Genomic DNA, 24,215 nt, shown 5'->3' with positions numbered 1-24,215 from the left:
CCATGTGGAATGAGTCTGTTCAACTTCTCTGTTCCACCTCTTGCCTCCTCTGACAAACAGCACAAGCTTCCTAAACACACATGCTGAGATATAATCCCCTCTGCCTTTAGGGCCTGGGGCAGTTCCTATTGTGCCTCATAAATAGTAAATTTTTCTCTGTGTAGCAAGGTGGAAAAGACTGATAGTTGCCCCTCAAGTTATATGAAATTAGTCAATGGCCAGAGATACCCCAACATTCATTAAATCCAGGATTAAGGAAGAGATATTCATATTCCACTTTGTAAGAGAAAGAAAACTAATATTAACAAAATTCATTTTTTTGCCCAATCAAAAAAAAATTTCTTAATAGTATATCTTTTGTTTTGTTTTATCCAAGGGCTCAAATTAGCAATTAGAACTCCTTACTGATAGATGGACTAAGTCCAAAGAGCAATAATAAGATGAAAGAAGCTTTGTAATGAATGAAGACAATATCCTTGAAATATACTAAATTTCCTGTCTTTGTAGATTGTTTACCTCTTGAAGTTTAGTATTAATATCAGTAACTTGAATTTCCATAGTACATATTTATATATTGTACAAAAATCCCTCACATACTTTATCTCATTTGATGTTAATTATAGCCCTGTTAGGTAGTAAAGAGCTGTTATTAATCCTGTTAGCCATGAAATGAGTCACATCAAATGAGGTTAATGACTTGGCTAAGGATACAGAGTTAACAGTATCTACTACTAAAAGCAGTGACAGCCCTTTTCAGACCCCAGCAAGATTGAAATGGAATCCATAGCCAAAGTCTTGTGTATTTTCAAAGGAAATTCATATATCCACATTTTCTTAAATTATCATTTTTATAATTTAAGTAACAATTCAATACAGTTGATTTTGGTTGAACTTATTCCTATCTACTCTTTTGACTCCTTAATCTCATTAATCTAAGTAATTACATTCTTTTTAAATGAATTAATCTATTTTGAGTGTCTTCATATTTTAAACAGTTAAAATATATTTAAATCATATTTATACCATTTGTTTCTTTTCCTAAAGAGTTATTATCATAGAAAAAGATAAACACAGTCATTTCTACAACCAGAGAAGTGACTTCAGAATTGAGCATAGTATGCTGGAAGAATTGGAAAATAAATTGATTAACAGCAGGAAAACAGAAAGTAAGTTGAGTTCATGATAAACTAAAGACTGTTGAGTGAAATAAAGTTATAGTTTTTCCCTGTCTTTGTCTTTGTGCATTGACTGTATTGGTAGTAAGTTTGTCTTTTTAGGGACATGTGTTTATTCTCTGAGGTCACTGTTTAGTCATTCTAACTGGATTGTTTTCTAAGCATATTTCTTCAATTTGATAGGAAAGAGAGGGTTTTGGTGTTTTGGTTGACAAATTAGTAAATGCTATTAAAATTTCCTGAAAAGAAAAAAAAATTGGTTCCTGAGCTATCTGATCTTAGCTCATCACCCTGGCATTATAAACTGACCTCTGGACTCAGTAAGTAATAGCAAATTTACAGTCTATACTTTATGAGGAGAGCATGTCACATAGTTATTTAAACCTGAGTTTCCTCATCTGCACTTTGAAACCTACCATTTCTACCTTGATAGAGATAATATGTAAGAAAGTGCCTTATAGATTATGGTGAATATGCTCTATTGTTGGTTATGAAAATTAATCATTTCAGCTGTATAGTAAATGCTAGGCTTAAAGAATTCTATGAGAATACCCTGTAAAGTTAAATTTTTATGTTGAGAAATCTATTTAAAAGCTATTTAGCATTGCTTATAGGAAAAATAATGGTTATCAATCAATTAGCTAAGATTTATAACATGTTGACTTACTATGTAGAGATTAGATTATTCATGGTACTCTCTTATCACCAATTAAAATAAATTCCTAATAACTAACTTTTCTCTTCCACAATACAAAATTATACTATTTTTAGAAGTCATCTTTTGTCAGGTAGTGACAAATCATTCCCTTTCTTCTATTGGAATGACAACAGGATCTAATATTGAGAGCACTTTTCCAGTTCTCTCTTCTTTGAGTCATACAGAAATTTAGACTTTGCTGATTTAATATTCATTAATATTTCTTAGTGGTTTTTTTTGCAGGCAAGTGGGAAGCTAATCTTTCATGTCTTGGTTATATTCTTTTTTAAAAATTTTATTTATTTTATTCATTTTAGTTATTGATGGACCTTTATTTTTTATTTATATGTGGTGCTGAGAATTGAACCCAGTGCCTCACACATTTGAGGCAAGCACTCTACAGCTGAGCTACAACCCCAACCCCTTGATTATGTTCTTAAATAGAGTATCTCAATTTGTGCATTTTAAAAGGCCGCTTGGTTTTCTCTTTTTAAAGACAACTTTGTTTTTATCTTTTATTTTCCCTTTTTCTATAGTTTTGCCTTTTGTTATTAAGACTTTATACATACCTAAGAGAGGAAGGAATGGGTTGTTTTAGTATAAAGATTTAGAAACTTCAACTTTATAGATCATAGCTCAGAAATACCTATTCCTTATTACAAATATCCATGCCTCAGTTTTAGCCTGAATTTATATTTTGTTGTTCTTTGGCTATGCAGAGTATCAGTTCCAAATGGATAAATAAAATAAGGTTGTTTGCCCTGTAATGATTTTTGCTATAGTTGATCAAGCTAATAAAACAACAAAAAATTCTTTCCTAATTATTTAAACTTACTAGAGAAGTTTCTTGACTTAAAGTTTCAATAGTGATCAAGACTATATAAAATAAATGCGATAAAATGTCTTTTATGGAACACTCAAATGTTAATTAAAAAATAGAACAGAGCCATATAAATATTCGGAGCCTTGTTCTGGATATTAGTCCTGGCTCTAAGACTGTAGATAAACTTAAAAATTAATAATATTAATAATAATAGTAATTGCCAGGGCTGGGGGCATAGCTCAATTATAGTGTGCTTGCCTTGCATATATAAGTCCTGAGTTCCATCCCAACATTGCAAATAAATAAAATAGAGTGCCTTTAAGGACAGAGCCTTTTGATATTTCATGCTCATTTATCAAAAGTTGCAAAAACAGCTGGACACGATGGTGCACACCTATAATCCCAGTGGTCATGGAGGCTGAGGCAGGAGGATCACGAGTTCAAAACCAGTCTCAGCAAAAGTGAGACTCGGAGCAATTCAGTGAGACCCTTTCTCTAAAATACAAAATAGGGCTGGGGATGTTGCTCATTGGTCAAGTGCCCCTGAGTTTAATCCCTGGTACCCCCCCCACACACACACACAAAGTTGTAAAAACAAAAAGAGGAGGGTGCATAAAGTACCCAATGCTGATAAAATAATAATACTATTGTTATATGAATATGTATCCATGAATATGAATATTTACAACATAAGCCTACTAAAAAATAAGTATTAAAGAAAATTACTACTTCAGAAAAGAATATGAAAGAAGAATCTAGTCTTTCTACTACTGATCAAGACCATTTGAAAATGGTCTTAACCTGTTTTCCAGACTTTTATTCTGGGCCTAACATTTTACTTCAGGATATTCCTTTGGTTGAGCTTGGCATCTGAATCATAGATACCACTTAATGGCACCTGAGGGACCTCTTCAGGGGCATGACAGTGACACTACTAAGTATCACTCACCTTTGTCTTAGAAAATGCATTTAGATGAATTTAAACCTCAATGAGGAGTTTGTCAGTATCCATAGAATTAGTACTGGCTAGACAGTTTTAGTATTCCCACAATATAATTAAGAGCAAATTCTATTTCCATAAATTACAATAAGTTTAAAAATGCTTTTAGCCAGGCCCATTGGTGTTGTCTGTAATCCCAGCAACTTGGGAAACTGAGGCAAGAGTATTGCAAGTTTGAGGCCAGCCTCAGCAATTTAGGCCCTCAGCAACTGAGCAAGACACTATCTCAAAATAAAAAATAGAAAGGACTAGACATATAGCTCAGTGGTAAAGTGCCCCTAGGTTCAATCACCACTACCAAAAAAAGAAAGAAAGAAAAATTATTTTAAAGAACAAAACATGCTAAGCTTAAGCTTCTAATCTTGCATTTAAAACAATGTGCAATAACTCAGTCTCCACAGAAGGAAAAAAAGACATTTCCTTGGCACACATGTATAATAAAATGTAACACACTATGCTTTTAAATATTGGAGAAAATTAAGAGATGCTTTATTTAGAGAAAAGGTACCTAAAGTATTCAGATGACTTTGATATAAACATCTTTTATTCTTTAATTGTTCTTCACTATCTTTTGCTAAATGATTGTGATCAGTCTTATGTGTAGAATCCTAATGCAACTACATTTGTCACAACGTAATTTTACAATATGTATTTCTTCCTTACAGGAGCAAAAATCCAGCAACAATTGGCCAAAATACATAACAATGTGAAGAAACTTCAGTATCAGTTAAAAGATGTGAAGCCTACACCTGATTGTAAGTAAATTCAAATGTTAGAGTTTTTTATATATTAATATTTTCCTCTTGCTCATTAGAAAATTTATACTTTTCTAATATGAAATGTCTATTTTCCTACTTGGCGTTAATGAGGCTATACCTACTTTATTGGTTGGGAATTGATAAGGTCATTTTGGAGAACTGTAGTATCTGGCATTTATATTTTTTTATTTTATTTTTTTAATCCTTAGAGTGCTATCAAATCCTTAAAAATTATAAGGTAGAATACCTTATATTATTGTCATTTGTAAGGTAGAAAACTTATGGTACAGGTAGTTTAGATTGAGTTAATTAAGGGGGAAAATAAGGCTGACTTCTGATTTCTGGTTTAGTGCTTTTTCTGTCATTTGCTTTTTGAAATAATTACCTTTCAGAGGCATTTCAAATATGTAAGAAAAGGTTCAATTGTATTGGAGCAAATGCTAGTTTTAGGGGAAAAAGTCGTATCCTTGTCTCCTTGTTTATATCAACATTGATTTCCAAAGGTTCAAAGCAATAAAGGAAAGTGCTCAAGATTATGGACTAAGACAGATGTTGATCAAACCTTTGATCTGTCATCTGTTATGTAATTTTAAATTTTAGGAAAATTACTCAAACTTTCATTTTTTTCAGTTCTCATGGTGTTATGAAGAGTGTAGCTATTATTCATTAAATTTAATAAAACCAAAAATATTAGAATAGAACATGGTTTAACATATTTATAATCATATTATGTTTAGAAGGATAAGAACAGAATATAAAGAAAAAAGTACTTAAAAAAAACTTAAACCTATAAGCAAATGTGATAAACAAATTAGAAAAGTATTAACAATATATAATTAAAAAGCCAACATCCATAATATATGTAGAATGCCAGAATTAGAGCAACCAGGATAAACAACCTAATAGAAAAATTAGCATAAGATTATAAGGTATACAGGAATTCAAAATACATATAAAAATCCTCAGGCTTATTAATGATCACAAAAATGTCAGCTAAATCAGTGATGATAAATTTTTGCTTCATTTTGGAAATGGTTAAAAGTATATAGGAAGGGGCTCTCTCAGAAACAATGAATTGGTATAGCATCTTTGAAGAACAAGATGACAGTATCTAGCATATTGTAAACTTTTCTGTTTAGCATTTCAAGTTTTATCAGTTATTCTCTAAGAGCACTTATTTGAGCATGCTAAAATATATATGCAAGGATTTTTACTATGGTATTATATATATTTAAAAGAATATCAATTTGAGAGTGGATTAAATGAATTACAATAGATGTAGCCATATATAGACACAGAAAAAATGAGATAATAATGTGTGTGAAAAGTTAATCACAATATTTTGTTAACTGCAAAATTTTATTAAATGAAAACTGCAAGTCAAACAACAGTATGTTTTGAATTTTTTTTGTAAAAACTAATATTAATTATAACATTTAATGCTATGGATGCATAGGAAAATTATTTGTAATAAAAAAATTGCAATCATAAAAGTTTACTTTTGAGCAAAGGTTTATTAATTCCTTAGGCCAAGAAGTATCTTTAAATTAGGGAAACACTCTACTTTTTTGTCTTAATTTTTAAGACAAAATTCTTAATTTTCAGCTATACTGAAATATAACAAAATAATTTGTTCATGGCTTTGTTTTTTTTTTTTTTCTTTTCACAGTTGTTGAAAAGCTCAGAGAAATGATGGAAGAAATTGAAAATGCAATTAATACTTTTAAAGAAGAACAGAGACTTATGTATGTTTTAAGGTCATTTTAATATAAAATCACGGACCTTTAGTTTTCAGTAACTCACCACTAGTTTGTTGTATACAACCATATTATTGTTTGTATTTGAATCTTATACAAAAGCAATATAAAACCTCTCCTTTTGTCTTAGGGTTTATTTAGGAAATTTTCATTCATATTTAGACACTATAAAATGTCAAATAAGAATTGAAAGATTGTTTTTATCTTTGAGGAAACTTAAGGCTTAGATTTATGAATGTTAATAATGTCAATTAGGGAAGACGATATGAAGAATCAGGAATAATTGAATTTGAGGGAAATTGGAATATTAAAATGGTTTGATTTTTATCTTCAAACTTTTTAAAATTTTAGATATGAAGAGCTTATTAAAGAAGAGAAAACAACGAATAATGAGTTGAATGCCATATCAAGAAAAATTGACTTATGGGCTTTGGGTAATTCAGAAACAGAGAAAGCTTTCAGAGCAATCTCAAGCAAAGTTCCTGTAGACAAAGTGATACCAAGTACTCTTCCAGAAGAAGTGGTAGATTTTGAAAAATTCCTTCAGCAAACAGGAGGGCGACAAGGGGGTTGGGATGACTATGATCACCAGAACTTTGTAAAGGTGAGAAACAAACATAAAGGGAAGCCAGCATTTGTGGAAGAGGTTCTTGAATACCTTCCAGGAAGAACACAGGATGAAGTTCAGCAGCATGAGAATTGGTATCAAAAATTTCTGGCTTTAGAGGAAAGAAAAAAAGAGGTAATAATAATAGCTGTTATTCATTGTATGTTTCTCTATTCTAGGCACTGTTCTAAACTTAACTGTCATTAACTATTATTAACTTTGTAGCAACCCTGTTAAGTATGTTTGTAGTTGTTTTTACCCTATCTTACAGAAGATGAAACTGAGCCAATAAGAAATAATTTTACCTAAGTAATGGAACTACAGTTGGGCTTCCTCAAGGCCAAACATTTCTACCCCTAAGAAACTACACAAGGGGCATTAAAACTAATAACTGTAGGCAAAACACTTTGTGTCCATTTCCTAGAACTGTATAATTCAGATCTACCCAGACTTTTGAAAATCATCTTACCAGCAAAGGCCACATTATCTTGGATAGAAAATCAGAAAGCAGAGGAGAAAGTACTTTTAAGTATTAAAAGTTTCTTTGAAGTTTTTTGTTTGTTTTTGCAGCCTTCAGCTCTGATGAACATTAACTTGCTTTGTTTAACAAAAAAAAATGCATGTCTGTTCAACAGATGACACACCTAAGGAGCAGCAAGGAAATATTGATTCATATAGCTACATTTTTCATTGTTGTTGTCATTGTCCCCCCACCCTTTAAATTAAATGCATGTAGGGAGATTGATTCAGGGAGTTTAAGAAATATTTTTGAATTGTAAGTCATTTTTAGAGACTCAAGAGAAGATTAACACTTCTATCTTCCACTTTCTTTAGTATAGCCTGTGTTTTGTGTGAATGAAGATAACTTACCATTTTCAGACATACTCTGAACTTTTTCAGTGCCCTCCAGTACATTGTTCTTACTTTATGTGCCTCTATTCTTTTGTCCTCAATGCTCAGCGTATCAAAATCTGTGCAGAGCAGATGCTGCCTTCTCCTTGTCCACCCAAACATAGTGGTCCTCCTCACACTTTCACTAACACGTTGTTTATACTTTTTTTTTTTAATGATGTGCTATGGCATGCTCATATTGTATCTCCCCAAGAATAATGCTGCTCAAACTTGGTCCATGAATTGGATATTAGTTTGTAAACTTACTGGTTTACAATGAGATAAGGTGATTGCATGAAAATCAGTTACCCAGTAAGCAAATTATTTAATTTAGTTGATTTTTTTTCCATAAAAAAATTTGCTCATTGAAGGCAGAAGTGAATTGATTTACATTGTCATGAATCTCGGATATTTTTTCGGATTGTCACTTTGAGTGCATTATACTAAATGGTATTTGGTATTGTCTAATCATCTATGGATACTGTCCCATTGCCTTGTATATAATATACATTCCATATGGATTTAATGAATGAATGGTACATGATGAGATGACAATGGTTTCCTGACTTGGGGGGAAGATAATGCAGCAGTTATATCCTATGTGGCATTGAGAAGACCATTAGAATTTTAAATAATCTTTCCATAACCAATATGTACAGATATTGAACTATTTTATTATTTGTTTTTTTACACTTATGAAGCACTGTGGTTCCAGATACTGCCTTATTTAGTCTTCACAATAGCCATGCATAATAAGTACCATCTGCTACTTTACTGATGAGCAAAATGAAAACAGAGTAGTATAGTGATTTATCCAAGGTCACATCTAGTAAATGGCAAAGACAAGATTTGATTCCAGGTAGTCTGACTTCAGGGCTCTTTACTCTTAAACTACCTCATTTTTTTTCCTCTTCTGATATTTGACCAGGGAAAAAAATCACTCAGAATGTAGGCTAATTCTAGAAAAAGAATTTGTAAGCAGAAGTGAAATGATTAGAGGAAAGGGATGTTGCCCATGAAAACAGAGCAGGTAAAGAGGAGAATAAGTACAGTCCTTGTGAACCTAAGGATATAGACAGGAAAAGGAAGGCCAAAAGAATGACCTACTAGTCAGAGTTTTAAAATGGTAATATTTTTAAATGGAAGTAGAAAAATAAATTTATTGGTTCAAATAAAACAGAACTTAAAACCCTAAGCACTCAGCATCCTATAATTGTTATTCTTTCTAGAAAGATGGAATTGTAGTTGTATTTTAGATTACTTTAGAGTAAACATTTTTCTTTTGCTGTCTTTTCTTTTTTAACTATCTAGTCTATTCAGAATTGGAAAAGTAAAAAGCAGCAAAAAAAGGAAGAAATTTTCAAGTTAAAAGAAAAGGTAGACAACATACCTGTGCCCTTTCATAATAAACCAGACGATAATCAAAAGCAAAAAGAAGAACAAAGAAAGAAACAGAAATTGGCAGTTGAAGCTTGGAAAAAACAGAAAAGTATAGAAATGTCAATGAAATGTGCTTCTTCCCAATTAAAAGAAGAGGAAGAGAAAGAGAAAAAGCAGCTGAAAGAACGCCAACGCCAGTTTAAACTAAAATTACTACTAGAAAGTTATACCCAGCAGAAGAAAGAACAGGAAGAAGTTTTGAAGCTTGAAAAGGAGATAAGAGAAAAGGCAGAAAAGGCAGAAAAAAGGAAAACTGCTGCTGATGAAATTTCCAGGTTTCAAGAAAGAGTGAGTAAATATATTTCCTAAATAATACATGGAAGTATTATTTCAAGATTCAATTAAGCAAAAGTTGAGAAAGTCTTATATATCAAACCTGTGCTTCACATTACCATACTAAAATAAGTAAGCCATGCTATCTAACATCTAGTGGGTTAGGAGATTCCACTGTCAAGTGGTAAATAGTGCAATGATTGAGGTATGGACAGAGAACTTTAGGAGGTGGATACAGGGATGTTTCCCACAGCTATGAGAGTTAGAAAGAAGTTGATGCTTGGGTTGATTCTAGAGGGAGAAATCTTTCCTAGTCGAGGGAATACCATGAATAGCATTTTGGAAGAGTGTAACAGCATGGTGTACTGTAGATACTTGATATATACTTATTCTATTTTGTCTCATCATCCCAGATGTGAAACGCCTATAAAACTTAAATTAAGCAGCAAATATACCACTTATGAAATTATATTTGCAGAATTGAAACCTTGGGACTTAATGGGTTAAAAAACTCTTAGGTTATTGCTAGTTAATAGGACTGTAAGTAATTTTCAACAAATATATACCAGAAAAAATGTTAGTAAAGACAAAGTGGAATTCAGTCCAAAAAGTATGAAGACAAAGCAGGGTTTTTAAAATGCAAAAGGGTGCAAGTAAGATACAACTTATGCATGTAACTTATGCATTATCATGTGCATCAAAATATATAGCAGCAACATTAATAAAGCAAAAAATAGTGGAAGTATAAAGATAAATAATAGACAAATACATTCATATTAGAAATTTTAGTTCATTTTTTTAGTCTACCTATAAAATTCTTTCTGAATAATAAAAGATTTCATGCCTTCTCACTCCCCAAAAAGTTAAGTAGGACACATAATGAAAGACTTAGAAAAAAGAAAACTAATAATCTAAAACTAGACATATCTGTATTGATAAATGAAAATGGGCTTAACTTAGGTATTATAAGAAAAGGAATTTGAGCTGGGGTTGTAGCTCAGTTGGTAGAGCATTTTGCCTTGCATGTGTGTGTGAGGCACTGGGTTCCATCCTCAGCACCACATAAAAACAAATAAAATAAAGGTATTGTGTTTGTCTCCAACTAAATGTGTGTGTGTGTGTGTGTGTGTGTGTGTGTATATATATATATATAGAGAGAGAGAGAGAGAGAAGGAATTTTAGGTTGAACCTTAAAGTGAAACAAGTTAAAGTGACACCTAAAAATATACGTAAAGGATGTACATGTTATAGTTATGTTTAGAACAAATAAAGTTTTTAGCCTTTGTTGGAAAAGGTTAATATTGAAAGAGTATTGATAGTTAAGGTAATTTATTTTATTTTCCAACAACTAAATTGTAAACAAATTCAGGTTAATCTCATTTTCTTAATATAATCTTTTTCTTTTTTTTTAGGATTTACATAAACTTGAATTGAAAATTCTAGACAGACAGGCAAAGGAAGATGAAAAGGCAGAAAAACAAAGAAGAATGGCAAAATTAAAAGAAAAGGTACTCTGTACTGAGGTTAATTTCTTTTTAAAGAAACTACATGAAAATGTAAAAATTATTAATGGGGTGCCACGTGCTATTTCAGTACATATATACATTCTGTAAAGTTAAATAAGGTTAAACAGCGATCTCGAGCATTTGCATTTCTTTATGACAAAACTACTGAAAAATTCGAAAACAGTGCCTCACACATGTTAGGCAAGTGCTGTGTCACTGAGCAACAACCCCAGCCTGAAAATCCTTTCTTTTAACTTTTTGAAATGTACAGTTATTGACAGTTACCCTACTGTGCACCAGAGCTTGCTCCTAACTATAACTTGGTATTCATTGATCAACCTTTCCCCTCCCATTCCTATCTTAATTCCTTGGTTTATAAGCATACTGACATCATATGTATTTTCTTCTTTATATATTAGAAAACATAGGCATATGATTTTAAAACTATCATTTGAATTCTATAATTTTACATTCTTTTTAAAAAATATTTATTTATTTTAGTTTTAGGTGGATACAATATTTTTATTGTATCCACCTAAAACTGAGGATCGAACCCAGTGCCTCACATGTGCTAGGCGAGCACTCTACTACTTGAGCCACAACCCCAGCCCTCTATCATTCTAAGTAACCTTTTCTTTCACCCTGAAATCTCTCTCTTCCTACTTGCTATTCTTTTAATCCTTTCTATATGAACCTGTTTTTTATACTTGTGGCAGCTGTGAGCATTTTGAATCTCAATGGTAATACTCAGAACTAAAGACATTGATGACCCCTAAGGATTAAGCAGAGGATTCACTTTATCATAAATTTATTGTCTGGCTATATCAATATTAAACTTAGCTATATAAAAAGTTATATTTTTTCTCATAGTAGAAAGAGAAAAAATAGAAAAAGAACAAAATAATAGAACTAAAAAAATAGACTAATGTTTTATTAGTAAATTGCTGTAGTCCAAATTTTATTTTAGAAGTTTACTGAACAGGTTAACAGTTTTATTACCATTTAGCTGATATCAAGTATGTTTTTTAAAACTGTTTTATGTTATGTTACTAAGGATCTTACTCATTGAAATACAAACTTAGTTCATATAAGTTAACTGGCATTATCTTGCTTTTGATTACAGGTTGAAAATAATGTTAGTAGAGATCCCTCTAGGCTTTACAAACCTACCAAAGGTTGGAAAGAGCGAACCAAAAAGATAGGACCAACAGGCTCTGGGCCACTTCTACATATCCCACATAGGTAAAAAGGGGTTAGAAGGGATGGTCACTTTAGAGAAATTTCATAGCTGCATGTTTATATTTTATACAATTTCTATATTATATTTAGTTATGAGGTTAATAAAGTAAATCTATACACATTTTTAGCAGTTAACATATAATTAGATGTGTTTAGGTCTTTAAATTTTTTTCTTGTATTTGTAATTGCGTTTCTCTTTTTCTTCACAGGGCTATTCCAACCTGGAGACAAGGAATATAGAAAATGTGAGATAACTGAATTGCTATTTATGTTTTGAGGATATTAGCATATTCAGTTATACTAAGAGAATAACTAACCATATTCTTTAAATATTACTAGCTTAACCAGATTGATTATTGTGCTGTACGTGAATTGAGAGATATTTTTAAGTTTCATGCAGCATTGTCATTAGTATTTCCTGCTTCTACTAAGAGGACATTTAAGGTGTATGTTGGCCTATTATTGATGTAAAAGTTATTTAAATAAGTTTATGTTCAATCTTTATTCCATTTAAATACTCAAAACATTTCAAAGATATTCTGTTTTTTTTTTTTTTGTCATGTGTAGCAAAATAAATTGGGGGTAATCATAGACATTTTTTAAGCCAAAATTTTGTAATTTTTATAACTTTGAAGTAAGTTAGCTTAAGTAACAAAAATATAAAGTGTCTTTTTTTAAAGAGTTATGAAATAACTTAGTATTTTTTTCTAAGTTTAACAGATTGGTAGTTTGTCAGTTATTACATTTTTGTGTAATAAACATTTTGTATTTGTTTGAAGCAGGCATTGTTTTATATAGAGAATACTTTTAAAATATACCTTGCACCTCAAATTCCCTATTAATTATATTATTGCTATCATCCTTTTGATTTCCTTTAGCTATTCCCAATTGCCATTCACTCTTTCTGAACTTCATATGTTTATAAAATCTTTGTGTCTTTCACATCTTACTGGTTAATGCAGTTTTATTTCTGCTCTGTTTGCCTCAAAATAGAAACTTTTTTTTTTAAATATCATCTGAAATAAGCCAGCTTTAAAATACTTTTTTTCTTAGGTAGCATTTAAAATGTTTCAAAATTGCTAGGCAAATATATTGGTCCAAAGAGTTTATTTTTAAATTTCTAAACTTTATAAATGAAAACACAATTTTACTGAATTCAACTTTTCATATTATAAAATCTTAGATCCTAACCCTAATTAGTTTTCATCTTATAGGGAACCTACTGTATTCATAAAACTACCAAAAGTTGTTTCTTATAATTTTATCTTAAGGTATCTTTTTTTAATATTTATTTTTTTAGTTTTAGGTGGACACAATATCTTTATTTTATTTTTATGTGGTGTTGAGGATCGAACCCAGCACCCCGTGCATGCCAGTCGAGCGTGCCTCCTCTTGAGCTACATCCCCAGCCCTTAAAGTATCTTTTAATTTTAATTTGTTACAGATGGGCTAAATGACTCATAGTGGTCAAAACCTTTTCCAGTATAACAGTTAATATTTCAAAGTATGTAGATTCCAAATTTTACAAATAGAATTCTAATTGTATAGTTATTGGTATTTATGAGAAAACCAATTCAAACAATCTTTAATTGGAAATGTCCATTGTACTTATATTATTTGTTCCACATAAGTCTTTTAGATGATTTCAAGTAGTTCAAAAATAAAATGTGAAAGATAGGGAATTTAACAACAGAACTGAACCAGCTACAAGATACATAAAAGTAAATCTTTCTTCCATTGCTTTTTGTTGTACACAAATGCAGCATTCAGTTTCCTACATCTAAGCTAAGCATTCTGATTGATGTGTTTCTTGTGGCTTTTGTTTATTTTGGGGTGTTTTGTTTCAGCGCTGGAGATTGAACTCAAGGCCTCAGCCATGCTAAGCACATGCTTCCCTACTGAGCTATACTCCCAACCCTGTTCTATTTTATTTACCTACTTATTTACTTATTTTTAATAAAGTATGGATGTTTCTCTGAAGAAAATCAGTCTTTCTGACTGAATTTGAAGTAAATGAGGAATTTGTTATATAGATCCCTGCATAAAGAATGTAGGATGGCAGAGTGCTTGCCTAGTACACACAAGGCTCTGAGTTCAGTCCTCACACTGGGGAAAAAAAGAATGTAGATAAACATAATCTAAAATGTATTTAGTTATAGGTTCATTGATGAGATGTCAAATATACATTTCTTACCCTGGTTTAAAGTATATTAATAATAAATGGATGGAGTTAGAATATCTTGCTAAGCAAAAGTAAGCCAATCCCAAAAAAACAAAGAGCGAATGTTTTCTCTGATGAGTGGATGCTAATCCATAATGGGGGGCGGGGCATGGGATGAGTGGAGGAATTTTGGGTGGGGCAAAAGGGAGCAAGGGAGAGGCATGGGAATAGGAAGGATGGTGGAATGAGACTGACTGCATGAATGGTGTGACTCTACTTTGGGTACAACCAGAGAAGTGAAAAATTCTCCATTTGTGTACAACGAATCGAAGAGCATTCTGCTGTCATGTATAACTGATTAGAATAAATAAATAAATAGTATATTAATAAGAAGTTTAGAAAGAAAACACTAAAGAAATGTTACAAAGCATCTGTAATTCCAAGACAACAGTTTTCTAAAATATAACTATATGTATTTTACAACAGATACATGGAGACACATATCACTTAATACATTGTACATATTTTCCACATAATTTTTACTTTTTTTTTTTTTGGTGCTGGGATTTTTGAACCCAGGTACGTTCTGCCACTTAGCTACATCCCCAGCCCTTTTTTATTTTTAATTTTGAAACAGGGTCTCTCTTAGTCATCTAGGCCAGCCTCAAACTTGTGATCCTTCTGCCTCAGACTACCAACTCTCTGGGTATGCACTGACACCCTACCTGGCTTCAACATTATCATTTAATGGCTAAATAATATTGATTTATAGATACTGTGTCATAAGATTTGAGCTATCTGTACTTAGCTAATTATGTACAGTGGCATTTTATGTGGAAGTTAAGATTCTGTCGTGCATATACCAAACATTTTGTATAGTCAGAGTCACTCATGAAAAGGCTTTTACTTACTTAGGAGATGTATTATATCTTTCAGTGAGTCCAGCATAGCAACCTTTTACTTCAATTTCATACTAAATTGCTAGATCTTGAGCTTAAGAACAAGATGAAATATTTGGCTTCCCTAATTTAAGGACTATGTTGATGAGAATTGCCAATCATGTATAGAGCATGCACAGTTGATTCTAGTAAATTAAATCAGTGTTGTGATTCAGTTTTTAACATCTTCAGGTATCTATGTATGTGTTGTATGTCATGTGTGTGAGAGATCTTAATTGTAATAACAGTGAAAACTCCTGTCATAACTGAAGAACAGGGACTGTGAGCTCTATATTTGTAGCAAAGCACCAAGGTCAACACTGGGACCATCATGCTGTTTGTCAATGCATTATTTATTAAAGAAATACAGGAATGCCTGTAAATAAGTAGTTAATAGTAGCAAAAATCATTCAAGGAGCCTTCAATTGTTGAATAAATAAAACACCAGCCATTAGGCACATTTTTAAATAAAATATTTTCTAAGAAAGCTAACAAAAGTATACCCAAATTTCTAATAAGAAAGTTAATTTTAAAGAAGCTGTTTAGACTTGATCCTTCTCTTTCCCAAGAATGTCTCATGAATGAGTCATATATATATATTATAATAATAATAATATATATATTAGGAGGACACAATACCTTTATTTAATTTTTATGTGGTGCTCAAGACCAAACCCAGTGCCTTACACATGCTAGGTGAGCACTCTGCCACTGAGCCACAACCCCAGCCTCTGCCTCATGAATCTTTAAAGGAAAAAGTACATAGTAGAGGTAACTTAAACCCCCATTTTTTGAAAAATGAACCACCTTATTTCTGTCTTTAGTATATGGTTGATTGGAGAATATGTTGAGCTTATTTTGCTGTTGGGAATTGATGCAACAATGACTCCTGATGACACTTGGACACAGGTGTTAAATATGTAAGACTTGTGAAAGAAAAAAAATGCAGTCTCACAAATGATTATGTAAGTTATGTGTAAGGTGAGTATAGTGCATATATATATAAGTGCTCTATGATAGTATTACATTCCAATAAACCTTTTTTAATGCAATTAATACACCTAATTTGATACATACTAGCTTGGCACTACTATGAATATTACACTATGTATTTTAATACCCTAAGAGTGTTGGTTGGTCCTGACTGACTATGCCTCCCAACCCTAGGCCCAGCCTTAGGAGAGTATCCTATTACATATTGCTAAGCTGGGTTGTGGAGAGGTGGTGTCAGAATTTAAAGTATGATTTCTATTGAAAAATCACTTCGTCAAACTTTGGTAAGTTGAAGACTATACATTTACTTATTTTTTTTTTAGTTGTAGATGGACACAATATTCATTTATTTTTATGTGGTGCTGAGGATCAACCCCAAGGTCTCACATGGTGCAAGGCAAGTGCTCCACCACTGAGCTGGACCCCCAGCCTTATACATTAATTTTTAAATGATTCTGGTCATTCCAAAGAAAGTTAGGTAAATCTCAACTTCTGTAGTGTGCACAATTACATAAAAAGCATGTTTATATCTACCACTTTAATTAGGTTTAGTTTCCCTGTTAAACTTAAAAATGTGTTAACCCCCACCCTGCACCCACCCAAAAATGACTATTAGCAAATTTATGCTGATCGATCCCTATTTCAGAACTACCTCTTAACATTCTCTAGGGCCTGTACTTTGGCAAAACGAACTTGAAGGTCTTGTACTAGCCCTTCCTCCCAAATATCCCACTAGGACCAAAGTTTTAACGAATTTACAGGCTGGATTCTACAAGACCTAACTATTTGCGAATCTCTGGGCGCTCAAAGTAGAAAATGCTGTACATTTGCAGTCTACAGTATATGGCTCCCATCATCTAGTTGGTCTGCGACCCAGTACATCCGGGTCATTAGTGAGGGTTTGATTACCCTTTACGAATATTGCTTCCTGGTCGCGGTGGACATCACTTCCGGGGCAGCATGGCGGCCACGGAGGATGAGCGGCTTCCTGGTATCGGTGAGGGAGAGCGATTGGATTTCCTGCGGGACAGGCACGTGCGGTTCTTCCAGCGCTGCCTTCAGGTCTTGCCGGAGCGCTACTCTTCGCTGGAGACCAGCAGGTAATTCGTGGTTACAGTCTGGAGGGCGTACAGCGCAGCCCGGCCCCTTCGGAAAGACGCAGAGGAGGGGCTGGAATGAGAACTGGGCGTCTGCAGGGGGTTACACTGCAGTCCAGCGACTCTGACCGCTCCCACCAGTCTCAGGCGGAATTGCAGTCACCCTTGCACCCCCGAAGTACGGCTGAAAGATCTGGAAAGCTCTAAGTGGAAGGTTTTGGGGAATCCTAAATTTCCGTCTTGTTACACAGCCATTTTTTGTTTATTCTGAGCTTCCTTTTCACTCGTTTCCCAGATCCCTTGATTCAGTTTGCTTCGTTATTTATGGTATAAAAGGAAAACACAAAGCTCCTATGCTTCTCTTTCTTCTGTAGTCAGTAACGCGTAATTGGAAGTAAATGTAGTTTTGGTGTGTAGAAGCAGTGGCGAGCCTGTAAGGTATAAGTAGAAATTTACTTTCCAGGAATTGTAAATCCAATTGTAAACAAAAGATGTGCAGTGTTGCGTGAAACATTTCGTTAAAGTGAATTTGCAATTGCCTTTGGTAAAGTTAGAGTTAGCTAAGGAATGTGATTCACAGTAAAGCTGGGGTTGAGAAAGCGAAAGGAAGAGGTGATACTTGCCTCCGCATTGCTGCGTTTTAAAGTGAGGCTTCAGAACTGCATGGGACTGGATGAGAAGAAACAGATTGGTATTTTGAGTACTGTACTACTAGATTAGTTTGGGGAATTACAGATTGCTTCTGCACACGTGGTCAAAAAATATATTTATTATGGTAGGTATTGTAATACAGCTAAATAAGACAAGTTCCAGTAAAATTGTATATTAGTGTAGAGTTCATGGGAGCGTATAGAAGGGCATGTATCTAATCCATGTTTTCTTAAGAGAGGCCTCTGTGATCACCACTTGACATGTATTTATTAGTTGATTTATTTACTAACTTTGGGTCACACCGAATTCTAAATTCATGAAGGCAGGATTTTTTTCTGCCCTGTCCCATAAGGGATCCACTAGACACATTTTACTGTTTTGTTTTGAGTCAATTAAGTCAAAGTTAAAAATCAGTTCCCCTATTCCAGTAACCACCACATTTCAAGTGCTGGGTCACCATATTTGCCATTGGCTGTTGTTTCTTTCTGTTTGAGCAATTTGCATCGTCTCACCAAGACCTGTGAGACTGCATTGCACTGGTGCCTTGAATAGTATCTGACATATAATAAGCAGTAAAGAAATATTTGTTGAATATGTGAGCTGAGCCTAGAAGGATAAACACATTCTTGAATGTCATTTATGTTATTTTCTCCATCTGTAGGACTGGCTAGCAGAGCCCATATCTACACCTTAAAAATTGAGATTTCAAGGGCTGGGTTCAATGGTAAGGGTGCTTGCCTAGCATGCATAGGACTCTGGGTTCAATCCCCAACCATGCACAAAAGGAAAGAAATCAAAACTTAGTCCATTTGGCAGTGATATGAAATGTTTTAAAATGTTAATAGATCAAATTTATGGGGATTGATCTTATGAAAACTCAGAGAATTTGGATTAAAAAAATTATATCCTTTTGTTACATTGTGACTTAAATAGTCCAGCTTTGCTTGCTTATAGCTCTGTGGGTTACATTTTCAAGATGCCACTATGTTTGATCTATAAAATTCCAGCTTATACAAAACCATGCATGTTGGCATTAAGTTGTGTAATTCTGCTCACAACATAAGTAAAACAGCAAAAATTGCCAGACTTAATAAATTTTACAGTTTATTTAATAATTTTTAAGTAGGTTCTACACCAAACGTTGTATGTTAGAGAATAGATACCACTGTTGCAATGGTTAAAAGGGATTAATTGTATTCTTTTTATGTTTAGTGTTTTGTCACTTGCATAGAATTTTTTAATCATTTTTAGTTTTCCTATGCTCACTCAGAAGCCACATTTAAAGATAACAATGTATCAGATTTTGTAGTTAGTTTTGGTTTTTTAGTTTCTCTTTCCTTGTGTATTGTTTTTACCTTCATTTATCATTAAGGTCTTTTTGTGATGTGTGTGATTCATAATTGACTTTAAGATGGTTATGAAGAAGCTTTAACCTTTTAAGCAAAGGTGACTGATCACAAAATTTCTACTATGTTAGAGTTTTAAGATGAAAACAATGCATTGGGGAGCTCACAATTCTTACCTAGTATTGCACTTCAATTCCACAAGCATTAATTGAATGACTACTAGGTATCTAGTAACAGGAATTCAGTGTTAAGCCAATGACTGAGGTGTTCTCTATTCAGTTATTTTTTGCAGATAAATTTGAAACATTGACTTGTAAGGCAAATATTGGACCAGATATTTAGACATTATTTTCTGCCCCTGTATTTTGGAAAAATTATTCCATTTCCTATTTCATTTAGTATGACAAGAATAAATGATTTTTTACTTTTCTAATGACATTTGCTTCATGAAAATAAGTATAGTGTTTGCTGTTTCATCTGAGGTTTTTCTTTTAACCTTGGAAAAGTGGTAGTTTCTAGTTAAGTGACTAACCTCAGATGGTAAGCGTTGTCAATTAACAGCTCTTTTTTGTGACTGTAGTTTAGAGTTTTTTGTTGTTTGAGTTATTACCATTTGTACTGGAATAATAAAAATTTTTATAGATAAAGCTTTTTTGACCTAGCTATTCTAGAAGAAAAGTTTAGTCAGTTTTTATTCTATGACACATTTACAGTCTACCTACTTTTTGTGTATCTTGTGTTTAACCTCTTTGCTGCCTACCATTCTGCAACTATATCCTTTCAATTCCTCTTTTATATCCATTATATTACAGTCTAACAGTGTTTCTTTCAAAGCATAATTGTGGGAAGCTCTTTTTTAGTGCCCTAGGGTGCTTATAAAAATGCTGGTTCCTGGTCCCCTCCCCAGATCTACTATGTTAGACATGGGCCTGGGAGTTTGCATCATAACAAGCATCCCAAGTAGTTCTGATGTATGCTGAAGTTTGAGACTATCTGATAGGAGAAAAATGTATTCAGTAGATTATTACAACTGTGCTTCCCAATTCTCATGTGCATATGACTCACCTGAGATGTTGTTAAAATGCAGATTCTAATTGCATAGGTCTGGGTGGTGTTCGAAATGCTGCGTTTCCAACAAATTCCCAAGTGCTGCTGATGTTGTTGATCCCTTGACCACACTTTTGAGTTTCTATATACAATGATGGCAATATTCACAGGGCATAATGGAAGCACCTAACTAGCTCAAGCTAAAAAGAGAGGAACTCAGAGAAGGCTTCCTGGAAGAAATAACTCCCAAACTAAATTTTGTTAGAGTGTATTCCAGAGTTTTTTGGTGTTTTTGTGATTTGCTTGTGGGTTCCCCCCACCAAAGGACATATTGCAAATGGACAGTAAGAGTTAAGGCAGATAACTGGGTGTTGAGTAGATAACTAATGTTGGTTCAAAATGTAAGGCAAGTGTAGTAGGAATTGAGCGTAAAGAGGTAAATGTGGACCAAATCATTGAAGGCTTTGTGTGCCCTGTCCAGAAATTTGATATCATGGACCAAATCATTGAAGGCTTTGTGTGCCCTGTCCAGAAATTTGATATCACATGTGAGTAATGGAAACTCACCAAACAGTGGATCTTAATGATTAGAAATGTGCACTTCAGAGTGATCATGTGATTTGAGAATGATAGGTATTTTGGGTGAAACAGGACCAGAACCAGGGATATCAATTGGGAAGCTGTTGCAGTAGTCCAGGAGAGAAGGTGCTGAAATGTGAAGTAGGAATAGAAAGTAAGAGATGAAGAAGGAATTGTCATCTCAGGATTCCAGTATTGGAACTATCACCTGGTTTGGAGAAAGGCAGAAAGGAGCAAGTTTAGAAAGGAATGATTTCTATATATGTATCATAGAACTTGCTTAAGTTAGGAAGCTTCATTCATTTTTGTGATGAAATCTAGTTCTATACTAGTTTTTAGTAACTTTCTTCTGGAGTAATTAAGATATTTTGCATGTTAAGTAATTCTAACGTTGTGTGACTATATGTAAACATATTTAACAGATGAGTCAGCCATTATAAAGTATGAATGAATAATGCTTACAATTTTAGAAATCATGCACTATTACAATAATTCATTTCAAAGTATTGGGGCATCTTTGTGCTAGTATTTTAACTTCATGATTGATTTTAATGTGTCCTCTAAAGGCTCTCTATGGACACTGTTATCAGTTTAATGTATGTTTCTTAATGTAGCTGCTTATTTATAATTTTGGAACTCTGCAGTATGACTTAGCCATAGCCCTACCCTGAGACCTATGCTGAAATACAGTCCATCTTGGAGATACCAGTAAAGAAAAGTTAAGGGGTTGTATCAGAAAGGAACAAAGCAAGTGATCCAAAGTTTGGGAAGCTAATCAACGTCTATAAATCAGTATTTTCAATATATTTCCAAATTGTCACTCACTGCTCTGGCCAGCAGCACACTGCTTATATCACTGTGACTAAATTCTTTTTTCCATTGCCCAGACTTAATCTTGAAAAATGAGGTCTTTTGGAAATGTTTGGTTCATCTATCCCATCTTTGAATTGATTCAATGGTGAAGCAGATTTTATTTAGGGTGGGAAATACTACTTTGCTGCCCAGGTAAGATAAACTGTGTGTGTGTGTGTGTGTGTGTGTGTGTGTGTGTGTGTGTAAAAATTTCCCAGTAGGAGTAGAGGATGGATGGAATGTGACTTGCTTGCTTCAGCTTTTCAAGCTACAAACTCAGAGATTCAGTTATAGGAAAAGAAAGGAAGGAAACAAATGTTCTCCAGAAAAAGTAATAAAGTAAAAATAGTGTATTTGACCTGATTTTGGGTGCATGTATTGGCAAGTATTACTCCTCTATACATCCGGACAGAATTAGGTTAACCAGCAGATTTTATGCCAAGTAGCAGTCATTTGGGTACCATTAACCCTATATTATTTCTCTCAGAGGCCTACAGTCAAAAATTAATTTGTATTTCTTACAACTTGTTTAATTTTTTCCCTCACAAAGACTTAGGGCTACTTGAGAATTCTGAGATTATCAGAAAAGGAATGCTTTACCAGCTTGTCTCAGAGGGAGGCTGGGTGTTTGCTCCAAAGCACCTTCTTGGTTCTGTGTACCAGTCATTAACTGAACATTTCTGATGGGGTCTTACTTCATTTATTTATTCATTTATTTATTTTAATGGTACATTATAGCTATACCTAATAGTGGAATTCATTGCTAAATACTGGTACATGCATATAACATAATTATAAATTTCATATCTTGTTACTCCCCTTTCTCTCCTCCTCCTTCCACCTGGTGACGGGGACTTAATTTATAAACATAAGCAATTCACTGTAGTTATGTTAATCCCAAAAACTTCAGAGTTTCTACTTAAACCTTCAACCTTGAGTTAAAACTACTGGATTTTTAGGAGCCTTTAATAATTAAGTATGCAAGATTTTAAGATTCCTTACTACCATATGACTGATTTATTATATTTGATACTTGAATATAAATGAAATGCATCCAGAAACAAGTAAAACAAAAGATCATTTAACCCTTCAGATAACAGTGTGAATAGAATTTCTCATCCTCAGCATTGTTCACATTTAGGGGTCAGAGAATTCTTTGTTCTTTGGGCCTGTCCTGGGTGTTGGAGGACTTCAGCAGCATCCATGGCCTTTACCCAAAAGATGACAGTAGCATCCTCCTGTAGTTGCTTGATTAGCAGTCTTGCTCTAATAAAGAACCACCTGGCAGCACATTCAAATCATCTGGGAAGTTTGAAAACAAAAATGTGCCCAGACCTTAACTTCCACCCTGAGATTCTGATTTAGTTGTGAAGTGAGACCTGGACTTTTAGGTTATGTTGTGGTGTTTCAGCCTTTTTTGTTTGTTTAAGCATATTCTAATGTTCAGAAGGTTTGAGAAGCACCTCTTTGGGGAAGAATACTGCACTGAGACTCAGATTTCCTTTTAATTGATTAACCAAAGCATAGAAATCTAATTTAATCCTTTGGATTTTATTGTCTTCAGTATAAAAATAAAGAAATGGTCTTGATAATTTCTGAAGTTTTTAACTTAGAAAAGAATACCAAGTTGTTTTTATAGCCTTTTGTTTTTTTCAAGATGCTATGGTTGGAACCCAGGGTCTGCAGCATGCAGGGCAAACACTAACCATTTAACTATACCCCCTTGCCCTAGCCTTTTGGATGTTTTCTTACTATATAGCTTTTACTGACTAAAAGATCTTTGTTTTATCCATTTCCAACCTCAAGTCCTTCATGGTTTTTCAACTTTTATGTCTCTCCTCCTTTTGCTTTTCTCTATAATAATGCTTTAATAAACTATATTATTCAGTATCAATTTTATCTAATCATGATTATTTATGGGTTATACCAAAGCTGAAAACCCTGTTAAAACTGTCAGAGAACATTAATAGTATTTCAGGTCTTTTATTTGTTAACAATAAATATTTTAAGTAATATCACCAGAAAAGTAGACCTTTTCACATAAAACACGTGATTTTCAGACTCAGTTGCTGTTATGTTAGAGGTTTCCCCAGTGTCTAAAGAATCATTTTGTTTTGGAAAAGAGCCTGCCTTTAGGGGAAAAGATTGCCAATCAAGGACCTGGAGAAAAGGCTTGTAACACAGTGTGATTAAATCTTAAGGTTATTATTATTATTCCTTTCCCTCCGTGTTAGGATAGACATAAATAATGATGGTTTCTATTTATTGAGTGCTTGTTGTAGACAGGTAAGCCCAATAACTCTGTGATGTGTAATGATGATTTATATCATTACTGGAAGCTAAAACATAGGAAAGGTAAAGTATCCTGCCGAGAGTCATGTAACTA

At 33.3% G+C, this 24,215-nt stretch overlaps 2 protein-coding genes across 4 annotated transcripts in view; both read left to right on the top strand.

Moving 5' to 3' along the window:
- The window catches only part of CCDC112 (coiled-coil domain containing 112), a 30,138-nt gene extending 13,898 nt beyond the window's left edge, over window positions 1–16,240 (top strand). Inside the window, exons 3-11 of one of the 3 annotated variants that reach the window (XM_081298198.1) lie at window positions 1,045–1,166; window positions 4,361–4,450; window positions 6,123–6,198; window positions 6,562–6,952; window positions 9,020–9,436; window positions 10,834–10,929; window positions 12,050–12,168; window positions 12,375–12,410; window positions 16,089–16,240. In XM_081298198.1, coding sequence (XP_081154324.1) covers window positions 1,045–1,166; window positions 4,361–4,450; window positions 6,123–6,198; window positions 6,562–6,952; window positions 9,020–9,436; window positions 10,834–10,929; window positions 12,050–12,168; window positions 12,375–12,405 — 1,342 coding nt within the window. In that variant the 3' untranslated portion in view covers window positions 12,406–12,410; window positions 16,089–16,240. Of the gene's footprint in view, window positions 1–1,044; window positions 1,167–4,360; window positions 4,451–6,122; window positions 6,199–6,561; window positions 6,953–9,019; window positions 9,437–10,833; window positions 10,930–12,049; window positions 12,169–12,374; window positions 14,367–16,088 lie in introns of those variants that run through there. The other 2 variants (XM_081298197.1, XM_081298199.1) reach the window with 2 other exon arrangements.
- An 834-nt stretch (window positions 16,241–17,074) lies between these two features.
- The window catches only part of PGGT1B (protein geranylgeranyltransferase type I subunit beta), a 59,570-nt gene continuing 52,429 nt past the window's right edge, over window positions 17,075–24,215 (top strand). The window contains exon 1 of the mRNA XM_081298214.1: window positions 17,075–17,357. Within this exon, the coding sequence (XP_081154340.1) occupies window positions 17,218–17,357 (140 nt within the window). The 5' untranslated portion in view covers window positions 17,075–17,217. The remainder of the gene's footprint in view (window positions 17,358–24,215) is intronic.

Source organism: Spermophilus citellus, assembly GCF_964194105.1.
Source record: "Spermophilus citellus genome assembly, chromosome: 1".
Lineage (NCBI taxonomy): Eukaryota > Metazoa > Chordata > Mammalia > Rodentia > Sciuridae > Spermophilus > Spermophilus citellus.
Note: the sequence above shows the minus strand (reverse complement) of the source record. Positions and strands in the feature narration are given on the sequence as shown.